Source organism: Rhinolophus ferrumequinum, chromosome 9 (assembly GCF_004115265.2).
Source record: "Rhinolophus ferrumequinum isolate MPI-CBG mRhiFer1 chromosome 9, mRhiFer1_v1.p, whole genome shotgun sequence".
In the NCBI taxonomy this organism is placed as follows: Eukaryota; Metazoa; Chordata; class Mammalia; order Chiroptera; family Rhinolophidae; genus Rhinolophus; species Rhinolophus ferrumequinum.
Genome location: NC_046292.1, coordinates 89,735,734 through 89,749,310, shown reverse-complemented (window position 1 = coordinate 89,749,310; position 13,577 = coordinate 89,735,734). Strand labels below are relative to the sequence as shown.

General features: G+C 39.3%; 1 protein-coding gene across 4 annotated transcripts in view; it reads right to left on the bottom strand.

The window, feature by feature from the left end:
* ECI2 (enoyl-CoA delta isomerase 2) overlaps positions 1-8,079 on the bottom strand; it is a 28,279-nt gene extending 20,200 nt beyond the window's left edge. Inside the window, exon 1 of one of the 4 annotated variants that reach the window (XM_033114288.1) lies at positions 7,928-8,079. In XM_033114288.1, the coding sequence (XP_032970179.1) occupies positions 7,928-7,983 (56 nt within the window). In that variant the 5' untranslated portion in view covers positions 7,984-8,079. Of the gene's footprint in view, positions 1-7,504; positions 7,858-7,927 lie in introns of those variants that run through there. The other 3 variants (XM_033114291.1, XM_033114292.1, XM_033114290.1) reach the window with 3 other exon arrangements.
* Between the last annotated feature and the right edge of the window lie 5,498 nt (positions 8,080-13,577).

Below are 13,577 nucleotides of genomic sequence, written 5' to 3'. Positions count from 1 at the left end.
ATTTTCCCCTTTTTCGATCTCTTCTTTTTTCTCTTACCTGCCCTACTTTTCCTCCCTCTTTCCATTTTTCTGTATTAATGTTTTTGTTTGCAGTTTTGTATTTTTGATATTTTTGCCTGTGTTGAGTGTGGATTATTGGTTGTTTTTACATGTGAGTGTATTTGTTTTTTTCTTTGTTGTTGTTGTGCTTAAGAGCCCAGCCCAAGAGGCACAAGATTCAACACACCCAGAAGCCAACTCCAGACCAACTAGAGTATCACCGGGTTTGACCTAAAAGTGACACACCCAGAGGTAATTCTCTACAGGCACTAGAGCCCATAAGGGCCAAGCCTCATGTGAGCAGTCAACCCTCACGCAGCAGCTCATCCACTGTGGGCACAGCCAAGTCTCACAACTAGTCAGCCTAGGACTCAATCCCACCTACTGACAAGCCAAAAGCAATTAAAGCTCAACTTTAACAGGAGAATACACACAACACAAGGGTCCCCTTTGGAGCACATGCACAGAAGAATAGGGAAGTGGTGCAAATCAAATATAAAGGACACATACTACATAAACTCAATCAGCAAAGACCGAGAACCCTAGGGGATCTACCTAATACATCAAAGCAAACACAGAAGCCAGCCAGAATGGGGAAACAAAGAAACATGTTCCAAATGAAAGAACGGAAAAAACCTCCAGAACTAGAACCAAATGAAATAGGTTGGTTACCTCTATCAGAGACAGAGTTCAGACCACTGATGATAAGAATGTTTAAGGAAGGCCGGCCCTGTGGCTCAGGTGGTTGGAGTTCCGTGCTCTTAACTCCAAAGGCTGCCGGTTCGATTCAGACGTGGGCCAGTGGGCTCTCAACCACAAGGATGCTGGTTCAACTTCCGCAAGGGATGGGGGGGCTCCATGCCCTGCAACTAAGATTGAACACGGGACCTTGAGCTGAGCTGCCTCCGGATGGCTCAGTTGGTTGGAGCGCGGGCTCTCAACCACAAGGTTGCCAACTCGATTCCTTGAGTCCGGCAAGGGGTGGTGGGCAGCGCCCCCTGCAACTAAGACTGAACATGGCACCTTGAGCTGAGCTCCCACTGAGCTCCCAGATGGCTCAGTTGGTTGGAGTGCGTCCTCTCAATCACAAAGTTGCCGGTTCGACTCCCGCTAGGGATGGTGGGCTGCGCCCCCTGCAACTAGAAAACGGCAATTGGACCTGGAGCTGTGCTGCACCCTCCACAACTAAGAGTGAAGGACAACAACTTGAAGCTGAACAGCACCCTCCACAACTAAGACTGAAAGGACAACAACTTGACTTAGAAGAAAGTCGGAAGTACACACTGTTCCCCAATAAAGACCTGTTCCCATTCCCCAATAAAATCTTTTTTAAAAAAAGAATGTTTAAGGAGCTTAGTGATGACATAAAGAAGGATAGAAAAATCATAAAGAACAACCAGTTAAAACTAAAGAATGCAAACTGAAATAAAGAACACACTTGAAGGTTAGATGAGGCAGAGGATTGAATCAGCAATTTAGAAGACAAGTTAGCTGAGATCACCCAAGCGGAACAACAAAAAGAAAAAAGAATAAAAAACAATGAAAATGGTTTAAGAGACCTCTGGGATAACATCAAGCGCAACAACATGTGCATCATAGGAATACCAGAAGGAGAAGAGAGGGAGCAAGGGATTGAGAACATATTTGAAGTAATAATGACCAAATACTTCCCTAACCTGGTGAAGGAAACCAACATACAAGCCCAGGAAGTGCAGAGAGTTCCAACCATGATAAACCCAAACAGGTCCACACCAAGACACATTATAGTTAAAATGGCAAAGTTTAAAGACAAAGAGAGAATCCTAAAAGCAGCAAGAGAAAGACAGAGGATTACATACAAGGGAACTCCCATAAGACTATCAAATGACTTTTCTACAGAAACATTGAAGGTCAGGAGGGAGTGGCAGGAGATACTCAAAGTGATGGAAAACAAAGGCCTACAACCTAGATTGCTTTATCCAGCAAGGCTATCATTTAAAGTTGATGGAGAGATAAAGAGCTTCCCAGAAAAAAAATAAGCTAAAGGAATTTATTACCACCAAGCCAGCAATGCAGGAAATATTCAAAGGGCTTCTGTAAACAGAAAAAAGATGAAAACAATCTAACTACAAATTTAAAAAATAGTAATAACTATGTCCCTATCAATAATCACTTTAAATGTAAATGGATTAAACGCTCCAATCAAGAGACATAGGGTGGCTGACTGGATAAGAAAGCAAGACCCTTGCATATGTTGTATACAAGAGACTCACCTCAGATCAACACACACACACAGGCTGAAAGTGAAGGGTTGGAGTAAGATATTTCATGCAAATGGAAAGGAGAAAAAAGCTGGAGTGGCAATACTTGTATTTGACAAAATAGACTTTAAAATAAAGAACATATTAAAAGACAAAGATGGGCACTATATAATAATAAAGGGATCGATCCGACAAGAGGACATAACCCTAGTAAACATCTATGCATCCAACATAGGAGCACCTAAATATGTAAAACAGATATTGACTGACATAAAGACAGAGATCAATAGCAACACTATCATAGTAGGGGACTTCAACACACCTCTGACAACAAGGGACAGGTCTTCCAGACAGAAAATCAATATGGAAACAACAGCCTTAAATGACACATTGGACCACTTGGATTTAATCAATATTTTCAGAGCATTTCACCCCAAAGCTACAGAATACACGTTCTTCTCAAGCACACATGGAACATTTTCCAAGATAGACCATATGTTAGGCCACAAAACAAGTCTTGATAAATTTAAGAAAATTCAAATCATACCAATTGTCTTCTCTGACCATAGTGCTATGAAATTAGAAATCAACTACAGGAAAAAAACTGGAAGACACACCAATTCATGGAGACTGAATAAAATGTTACTAAATAATGAATGGGTCAACCATGAGATCAAGGAAGAAATCAAGAGATATCTCGAGATAAACGAAAATGAAAACATGATGACCCAAAATCTATGGGATACAGCGAAAGCAGTCCTAAGAGGGAAATTCATAGCACTGCAGGCCTACCTAAACAAACAAGAAAAATCACTAATCAACAGTTTATCTTCACACTTAAGGGATCTGGAAAAGGAACAGCAAAATAACCAAAAAGGAAGGAGATAATAAAGATCAGAGCGGAAATAAATGAAATAGAAACCAGAAAACAATACAAAAGATCAATGAATCCAAGAGTTGGTTTTTAGAGAAGATAAACAAAATCGACAAAGCTTTAACCAGACTCATCAAAAAAAAAGAGAGGACCCAAATTAATAAAATCAGAAATGAAAGAGAACTGACAACAGACACTGCAGAAATACCAAAAATTTTAAGAAATTACTATGAGCAACTATATGCCAACAAATTTGACAATCTGGAAGAAATGGACAATTTTCTAGAAGCATACAACCTTCCAAGGCTAACTCAAGAAGAATCAGAAAACCTGAATGGACTAATTACTACCAGGGAAATTGAATCAGTAATCAACAATCTCCCAACAAACAAAAGCCCTGGACCAGATAGCTTTACAGGCGAATTTACAAAAAATTCAGAAAAGAATTATCACCTATTCTCCTCAAGCTCTTCAAAAAAATCCAGAAGGAAGAAAGGCTCCCAAACACTTTCTACGAGGCCACTATCACCCCGATCCCAAAATCACACAAAGACACTACAAAAAAAGAAAACTATAGGCCAATATCTCTAATGAACATAGATGCAAAAATCCTCAACAAAATATTAGCGAACAAAATTCAGCAATACATTTAAAAAATCATACACCATGATCAAGTGGGATTCATTCCTGGTATGCTAGGGTGGTTCAATTAATGTGCTACACCACATTAACAAAATGAAAAATAAAAATCATATCAATATGATCATCAATATGATCATCAAAAATATGATCATATCAATAGATGCAGAAAAAGCATTTGACAAAATCCAGCAGCCATTTATGATAAAAACCCTTAAGAAAGTGGGAATAGAGGGATCATATCTCAACATAATAAAAGCCATATATGATAAACCCACAGCTAACATCATACTCCATTCCCCTTAAGATCAGGAACAAGGCAAGGTTGCCCACTTTCTCCATTCCTATGCAACACAGTGCTGGAAGTTCTAGCCACAGCAATCAGACAAGAAAAAGAAATAAAAGGCATCCAAATTGGTAAGGAGGAAGTAAAATTGTCATTATATGCAGATGACATGATACTATATATAGAGAACCCTAAAGTCTCCACCAAGAAACTATTAGAGCTGATAGATGAATTTAGTAAAGTAGCAGGATACAAAATTAATATTCAGAAATCAGTTGCATTTGTATATACCAATAAGAAAACATCAGAAGGAGAAATTAAGAAAACAATGCTATTCACAATTGTTTCAAACACTATAAAATATCTGGGAATAAATTTAACCAAAGAAGTAAAAGATCTGTACTCAGAAAATTATAAGACACTGAAGAAAGAAATTAAAGAAGATACAAATAGATGGAAACACATACCATGTTCGTGGATAGGAAGAATTAATATAGTTAAAATGTCCATACTGCCTAAGGCAATATACATATTCAATGCAATTCCTATCAAACTACCAACGATGTTTCTCACAGAAATAGAACATATAATCCTAAAATTTATATGGAACCATAAAAGACCCTGGATAGCCTCGGTAATCTTGAGAAATAAGAACAAAGTGGGAAGTATAACAATACCTGACATCGAATCATACTACAAGACTACAGTAATCAAAACAGCATGGTACTGGCATAAAAACAGACACATAGATCAATGGAACAGAATAGAGAGTCCAGAAATAAATCCATGCCTATATGGCCATTTAATCTACGACAATGAAGCAAGAATGTACGGTGGGGTAAAGACAGTCTATTCAATAAATTGTGCCGGGAAACCTGGACAGACACATGCAAAAAAATGAAGCTGGACCACCTCCTTACACCATATACAAGAATAAACTCAAAATGGCTTAAAGATTTAAATGTAAGATCTGAATCCATAAAACTGCTAGAAGAAAATATAGGAAGAAAGTTTACAGACATTACCCGGAGTAATATTTTTACTGATATATCCCGTCGGGCAAAGAAAGTAAGAGAAAAAATAAACATATAGGATTACGTCAAACTAAAAGGGCTTTTCACAGCAAAGGAAACCATCAATAAAACAAAACGGGATCCTACTGAATGGGAGAAGATATTTGTCAATGACATATTTGATAAGGGGTTAATATACAAAATTTATAAAAACTCATTCAACTCCACTCCAAAAAAACACAAACAACCCAATTAAAAAATGGGCAGAGGACATGAAAAGACATTTTTCTAAAGAGGACATACAGATGGCAAACAGACATATGAAAAAATGCTCAACCTCACTAATCATTAGAGAAATGAAAATAAAAACCACAATGAGATACCACCTCACCCATCAAAATCAACAAACGACAAGTGCTGGTGAGGATGTGAAGAAAAGGGATCCCTCGTGCACTGCTCGTGGGATTGCAGATTGGTGCAGCCACTATGGAAATCAGTATGGAGGTATCTCAAAAAACAAGAAATGGAACTATCTTATGACCCAGCAATTCCATTCCTAGGTATCTATCCAAAGAAATCCAAAACTCTAATTCAAAAAACTTTATGCACTCCTATGTTTATTGCAGCACTATATACAATAGCCAAGACATGGAAACTGAAATGTCCATCGGTAGACGACTGTATTAAGAAACTGTGATGCATTTATACAATGGAGTATTATTACTCATCCATAAAGAATGAAATCTTACTACTTGCAACGATGTGGAGATGTGGATGGACCTAGAGAACATTACGCTAAGTGAAATAAGTCAGTCGGAGAAAGACAAATACCATATGATCTCACTTATATGTGGAATCTAAAGAAAAGAATAAATGAATGAACTAATCAGAAACAGTCTCAGAGATACAGAGGAAAAACTGAGGATTGCTAGATGGGAGGGGGTTGGGGATGAGGGAGAAGGTGAGGGGATTAGAAAGCACAATCGGTAACCACAAGATTGCCACGGGGATACGAAAGTGTTTGGGGAATATAATCAATAATGCTGTAAAGATTTTGTAGGGTATCCGATGGACACTTTTCCTATTAGGGAGACCCCTTCAGGGATGGTGTAGAGGCGATCACTGCGTTGTACACATGAAGCTGAAGCTGAATAATAATGAATGTCAACTATAATTTAATATATATATATAGTCACAAGAAGCAGAGTACAGCATTAGGAATAGAGACAGTGGAAATGTAATGGCTGTATGCAAGTCAGAGGGGTAATAGATTGGGGGAAGGGGGTTATCACTTTGTGAGGGGTATAAATGATAAGTGTCTATTACATTGTTTTGTACACATGAATCTAATTAAAACAAAACAAAAAAACAGACGAGCAGTTGCTAGCATTCCAGACAGAGAGCCAGTTCTTAGTGAGGTGGCGTAGCTGCCTGGGGGACATCTACCTCCCCCAGGTAGAGATGCTAGTCGGTGAAGCCCCCCTGAAATGACACAGACTCACTCCTCATCCTGGATGTTTTAACCAGCCAGGCAGGTAAGTTTTTAAGCACAGTTAGCAGAGGGGAGGGGAAAATTCAGTGCACAGTACTGTGTTTCCCTGAAAATAAGACATAGCTGGACAATCAGTTCTAATGTGTTTTTTGGAGCAAAAATTAATATAAGATGAGGTACGTTATATTATATTATTTATTATATTATAAAGACCCAGCCTTATAGTAAAATAAGACCGAGTCTTATATTAATTTTTGCTCCAAAAGACGCATTAGAGCTGATTGTCCAGCTGTCTTATTTCCAGAGAAACACGATATTGAGCCAAGAAGCAAAATGTGGATGTTCACAATGATGATCCCAAATAATAAAGTTAATGACATCAAAGATGATTAAAATAATACTTACAAATAAAGCTCAAACCTAGCAAATGTTATCACTCCCTTTGGAATATGTAACTTTCAAAGAGTATGATGAAATTTAGGGTTTACACCTTGAAATACTAATGTGTAATTCAGTAAAATTGGTCCTCAATAAGCTTTATATTAAATAATTTAACTAGGTTTCTTTGTTTTTCCAGAAAAAAACTGCATCCTACATGAATTTGGTACCTGGCAAGTTCCAAGTAAAAAACGAAAGGAAAATTTAAAAATGTTCATAGAAGGCCTAAATGTGCAAGTTCTCACAAAATATGGTACAAATTTACTTATTTTAAAATAAAGTCAGTTTTTTAAAACTTACAAATCACGACCGTTTAATATATAATATCGGGAAAATCATTCGTAACTCCATCACCTCAAGGCAACACCGTGTTCCAGGTTTTTGTCGTTTCCTGCGCAGAGATTCCTTTTTTGGTGTTTACATCGTTTGTGTATCCCGCCATTTAACATTATAGCAGAAATATTTTCTAAAAAGCAAACAAACCTCACACTGATGATAACGGCTTGCGTTTCCACAGCGTTCAGGAAATAAGCAAAGCGTGTTAGGAGTAGATGTCCTACCGCGTTAGCAAAGTACGTTTGCAACCGAGAAGCAACCAGGGTGGCGACTTGCAGACTCCGGGCTGCGGGAGACGCGAGAGGCCTCCAGGGGGACGCGCGGAGAGAGCGCTGCAGCGCAGGCCTCCAGACGCGGCCCGCCGGACCCTTCCGGGTGCAGCAGAGGAGGTGGGTGCGCGGTTCAGATGGTCACGTGATGCCACCCTCACCTACTTGTAGGAAAACCGTGAAAGCCTAACCCCGTTGCTACGGAGACAAGATAACAGAGAGGGCGACTCTCGCGGGCGGTGACCCCAGCAAGGATAGCGGCATCCGATGGGCGACCTTGGGCACCCGGCCCAGCACTTACTTCTGGACGGCGCTCAGCCAGCAGCGCCGTACTAGTCTCCGGGAAAACTCAGTCATAGCGATTCCGGGGGACCCGAAAGCTGGGCCCGGGAGTCGGCGTGGGTATAACTCAGGGGGCGGGGCCGGCGCGCGGGGGCGGAAGGAAAGGCCCAAGGGCAGGGATTGGCGGCGATGGGAGGAGGGACTGGGACGCGCAGGGTCGTGGCGAGGGTGGGGCGGGGCCGGTGGGCTGGAATGGGGACAGTGCTGGGGGGAGGGGAGAGGAGGAGTACGGGGATGGGGGGAGGAGGAGGAGGAGGGTGGAGGAGGAGTGCGGGGGCGGGGGGGTGGAGGAGGAGAGCGGGGGTGGCCGACTTGAGGGGGAGGAGAAGCCGAAGCGAGGCGAGAAGAGGAACCCGGGTGCAGTAGGTCTGGGCGAGTCCAGGGCTGAACCCCCACGCGTGAGAGGTGGACTCCTGGAAGCGGTTAGGCTGGAATGCAACAGGTCGTTGCCCCGGTTTGCTGATGTGGAAATTGAAGGCCAGAAATGTTTATTTGGGGGCTTTCCCAAAGACTCAAGACTTGCAAGTGATCAGAGTCCTGATTCAACTCAGTGCCCAGGGTCGAAGTCCCAAGAAATTTTATTATCCCGTGCCCCGTTATTATTTGTGCTTCATCAGGCAGATCTGGGTAATGGCGTAGGTGGGGGCAAAGTTGAAAACCAAGTAGAACAATTTGGACTTATTCTAAATATTTCTTCAGAAAGTCCAAGGTGATGGTTGATAGGCTGAGCTGAGTCTCTCAAAGACCCTGACCCCCCTCCCAGGTTGAGTTAGGTGACTCTCAGAGGTAATGGGACTACATAGTCAGAAATTGCTTGCAGCGCTATTTATAATAGCCAAGACTTGGAAACAACTGAAATGCCCATCGGTAGATGACTGGATTAAGAAGCTGTGGTACATTTATACAATGGAGTATTACTCAGCTATGAAGAAGAATGCAATGTTAACCATTTGCAACAATATGGATGGACCTAGAGAACATTATGCTAAGTGAAATAAGTCAGTTGGAGAAAGATAAATACCATATGATCTCACTTATATGTGGAATGTAAACAGCTGAATAAATGTGCAAAGTAAAGAGAAATAGTCTCAGAGATATAGAGGACAAACTGATGGTTGCTAGATGGGAGGGGCTGGGAATGAGGGAGAAGAGGAAGGGATTAGAAAGCATAATTTGGTAGCCATAATATTGCCACGGGGATATGAAAGACAGTTTGGGGAATATAATCAATAATGTAAAGATTTTGTAGGGTGTCAGACTGGCACATGTCTTATTAGGGAGGCCACTTCATGGACAGTATAGATGCTTGACCACTGCACTGTACACCTGAAGCTGAAGCTGAATAGTATTGTCTGTCAACTATAATTTAATATATATAGTCATGGTATATCGAGTATATCATAAGGAACAGAGTCAATAGAATTGTAATAGATATACACGATGCCAGAGGGGCAATAGATTGGAGGAGGGGGGTTATCACTTTGTGAGGGGTGAAATGTCTAACTAGTACATTGTTTTGTACACCTGAAACTAATAATAATAATAATAATAATAATAATAATAATAATAATAATAAAGAAATTGCAGATACTGGAATATCCACTGGGCTCCAGAAGATGAAACACCACTCATAGAAAAGGGATTAATCTTTTTTAAAATCTCTCACTGGTAAGCAGATATAGATTGTGAAACCTTTCATGATACAAGTGAACTCTTCTCAGGCTTATGCCTACTATGTTTCACACAGAAAAGTGGGGTGTGGGAAATTAGCTATTTTTATCAAAGAAGAATTTAAACAATAAAGAAGGAGCATGTGTCAAATATTTACTTATTAACTAAGGAATCAGAAGGATCGTAAAGAGGAATTTGAAACACTGGTTTATATAGTTAATGTAAAAAAGAATGCTGGAATAGATTGCAAAGTTATATACAAAACTGTCTAATATCCTACAGAGTAATAAAACCATAAATTTGGGGGCAAATTTTTTTCTGTTGAACAAATCATTTTCATCTTTAACAGCTGTCACTTACTAAAGACCCATCCATTAGATGGCAGTTCCTACAGAACTCTGACCAAACAAGATGCCTAATTGACATCTCAATTTTTTTATGCTGTGTGATTTTATTTATTAAAAATTCTAAAAAATCCAAATAAATCTTATTTAAAATTTCTATTTTTATTATTTGTAATTACAGTTGAAATTCAATATTATATTAATTTCAGATGTACAGCATAGTGGTTAGGCATTTATATAACTTACGAAGAGATCCTCCTGATAAATCTAGTACCTACCTGGCACCATTCGTAGTTATTACAATATTATTGACTATATTCCCCGTGCTGTACTTTACATCCCGATGACTATTTTGTAATTGCCAATTTGTAGTTCTTAATTCCTTCACGTTTTTCAACAAGCCCCCTAACCACCTCTCATCCAGCAATCATCAGTGTCTTCTCTGTATCTGAGTCTGTTTCAGTTTTGTTTATTATTTTCTTCTTCAGATTCCACATATAAGTGAGATCATATGGTTTTTGTCTTTCTCTATCTGACTTATTTCACTTAGCATAATACCCTCTAGATCCATCCATGTTGAAATGGTAAGATTTCATTCTTTTTCCATGGTAAAGTAATGCATCAGTGTATAAATGTACCACAATTTCTTTATCCAATAGTCTATTGATGGACATTTAGGATGCTTCCATATCTTGGCTATTATAAATAATCCTGCAACGAACATAGGAATGCATATATCTTTTCGAATTAGTGTTTTGGATTTCTTTTAATAAATACCCAGAAGTGGAATTGCTGAGTCATAAGATAGTTCTATTTTTAATGTTTTGAGGAATGTCCATAATATTTTCCACAGTGGCTGCACCAATTTGCAATCCCACCAACAGTGCACAAGTATTCCCTTTTGTCCACATCCTCACCAGCACGTGTTTGTTGATTTATTGATGATAGCCTTCTGACAGCTGTGCTGTGATATGTCACTGTGGTTTATTTTAATTCTCTGACGATTGGTGACATTGAGCATCTTTTCATATGCCTCTTGGCCATCTGTATGTCCTCTGGAGAAATGTCTATTCAGGTTCTCTGCCCATTTTTTAATTGGATTGTTTGTTTTTTGGTGTTAAGTTGTATGAGTTCTTTATAAATTTTGAATATCAGCCCCTTATCAGATGAATCATTGGCAGATGTCTTCTCCCATTTATTTATTTATTTATTTATTTTAAAATTGTGGTTTTTATAGCTCAGTGGCATTAAGTACATTCACTTTTTAAAAAATTTTTATCGGGGAATATTGGGGAACAGTGTGTTTCTCCAGGGCCCATTAGCTCCAAGTTGTTTTCCTTCAATCTAGTTGTGGAGGGCGCAGCTTAGCTCCAAGTCAGTCGCCGTTCAATCTTAATTACAGGGGGCTCAGCTCATGGTGAGAGCCTGTGCTCTAACCAACTGAGCCATCCAACCGCTCCTCTTCTCCCGTTTAGTAGTAGGTTGTTTCATTTTGTTGATGGTTTCTTTTGCTGTGCAGAAACTTTTCAGTTTGATGTAGTCCCATTTGTTTGTTTGTTTGTTTGTTTATGTTTCCTTTGCTCAAGGAGATATATTCAGAAAAAATATTACTAAGAGCAATATCAGAGAGTTTATTGCCTATGTTTTCTTCCAGGACTTTTATGGTTTCGAGTCTTACATTTCAGTTTTTCATCCGTTTTGAGTTTATTCTTGTATATAGTATAAGAAAGTGGTCTAGTTTCATTATTTGCCTGTATCTGTCCACTTTTCCCAACACCATTTATTGAAGTAACTGTCTCTACCCCATTGTATATTCTTACTTCCTTTGTCATAGATTCATTGACTATATTGGCGTGGGTTTATTTCTGAGCTTTCTATTCTGTCCTATTGATCTATGTGTCTGTGTTTATGCGAGTACCATGCTTTTCCTTCCTTCCTTCCCTCCTTCCTTCCTTCCTTCCTTCCTTCCTTCCTTCCTTCCTTCCTTCCTTCCTTCCTTCCTTCCTTTCTTTTTTATTGTAACCTGTCGCGTCCAGCGCAACAAGGGCAGTGAGGGTGAGAGAAGGGGCGGTTTGGGTTAAGTTTTTAAGAAAGAAACAAACTGAGACTTAATGCAGTTAAATCTCTCAGAAGGCCAGGGGTCTCTCAGTCTCAGAGGACTGGAGCCCAGAATAAGGCCGACTGAAGGTTTTTATTGATAGGTATACAAATACAAGAAAGTAACATTGTTTCTTACACAGTCTGTGAGACTCATACATCATAGCAGAAAAGTGTTTATTCCAATCACCCTTTGTCTATAAACAGCCGAAGCACAAGGTACCATGATGTCTAACCTAAGGTATGTACCTTTTCAGTGTCAAGTCTCTCATATTGGAACAGCTCCATTGAGATAAGTGGAGAGAACTGATCTTTATTGTCCTCATGACTTCTCTCACAAACAGGTGCAAGGGAAAAGCCAGAGCTGGCAACAGACTTTCCCAGGCAGGGGCAAGGGGAGGCAAGGCCCCTTTCCATATTTCTCTAAGGCAGCTCATTGGGGGTCCCCACTCGGTTCCGCCTGGCTTAGGTTGTATCTCCCGTAAGGTATCTTACCCGTCTTTGGCTGCAAACCATCTTTGGGGGACCAGACAGAGAGACATAAGGTGTAAACACAAGGATGGAACAGAGTCCCAGAAAGGCACAGACTTACAGACTCTTCTTTCCTTAAGGAAAGACACGGAGGGACAGTGGCTAGGCTGTTATGTGACTACAGTAACCTTGTAGTGTACTTTCATATCAGGTATCGTGATACCTCCAACTTTGTTGTTCTTTCTCAAGATCGCTGTGGCTATTCAGGGTCTTTTGTGGTTCCATATAAATTTTAGGATTATTTACTCTGATTCAGTGAAAAATATCATTGGTATTTTGATATAGCTTGCCCTGACTCTATAGATTGCTTTGGGTTATGGACATTTTAATGATGTTAATTCTTCCTATCCATGAGCATGGTCTATGCTTCCATTTGTTTGTGTCTTCTTCAATTTCTTTCTTCAATGTCTTATAATTTTCTGAGTGCAAGTCTTTTACCTTGATTAAATTTATTTATAGGTTTTTTTGAAATAATTGTAAATGGGATTGTTCTCTTAATTACTCTTTCTGATAGTTCATTATTTATGTATAAAAATGCAACTCATTTCTGAATATTAATTTTGTATCCTGCTACTGTACTGAATTCATTTATCAGTTTGAATAGATTTTTAGTGACCCTTTAGGGTTCTTTCTACAGAATATCATGTCATCTGCAAATAATTACAGTTTTACTTCTTCCTTTCCAATTTGGATACCTGTTATTTCTTTTTCTTGTCTGATTGCTATGGCTAGGACTTCCAATACTATGTGGAATAGAAGTGGTGAAAATGGACATCCTTGTCTTGTTCCTGATCTTAAGGAAAATGCTTTTAGCTTTTCACTGTTGAGTATGATGTTAACTGTGGCTTTGCCATATATGGCCTTTACTATGTTGAGCTCTGTTCCCTCTATTCCCATTTTGCTGAGAATTTTTGTCATAAATGGAGGCTGGATTATGTCAAATGCTTTTACTGCATCTATTGATAT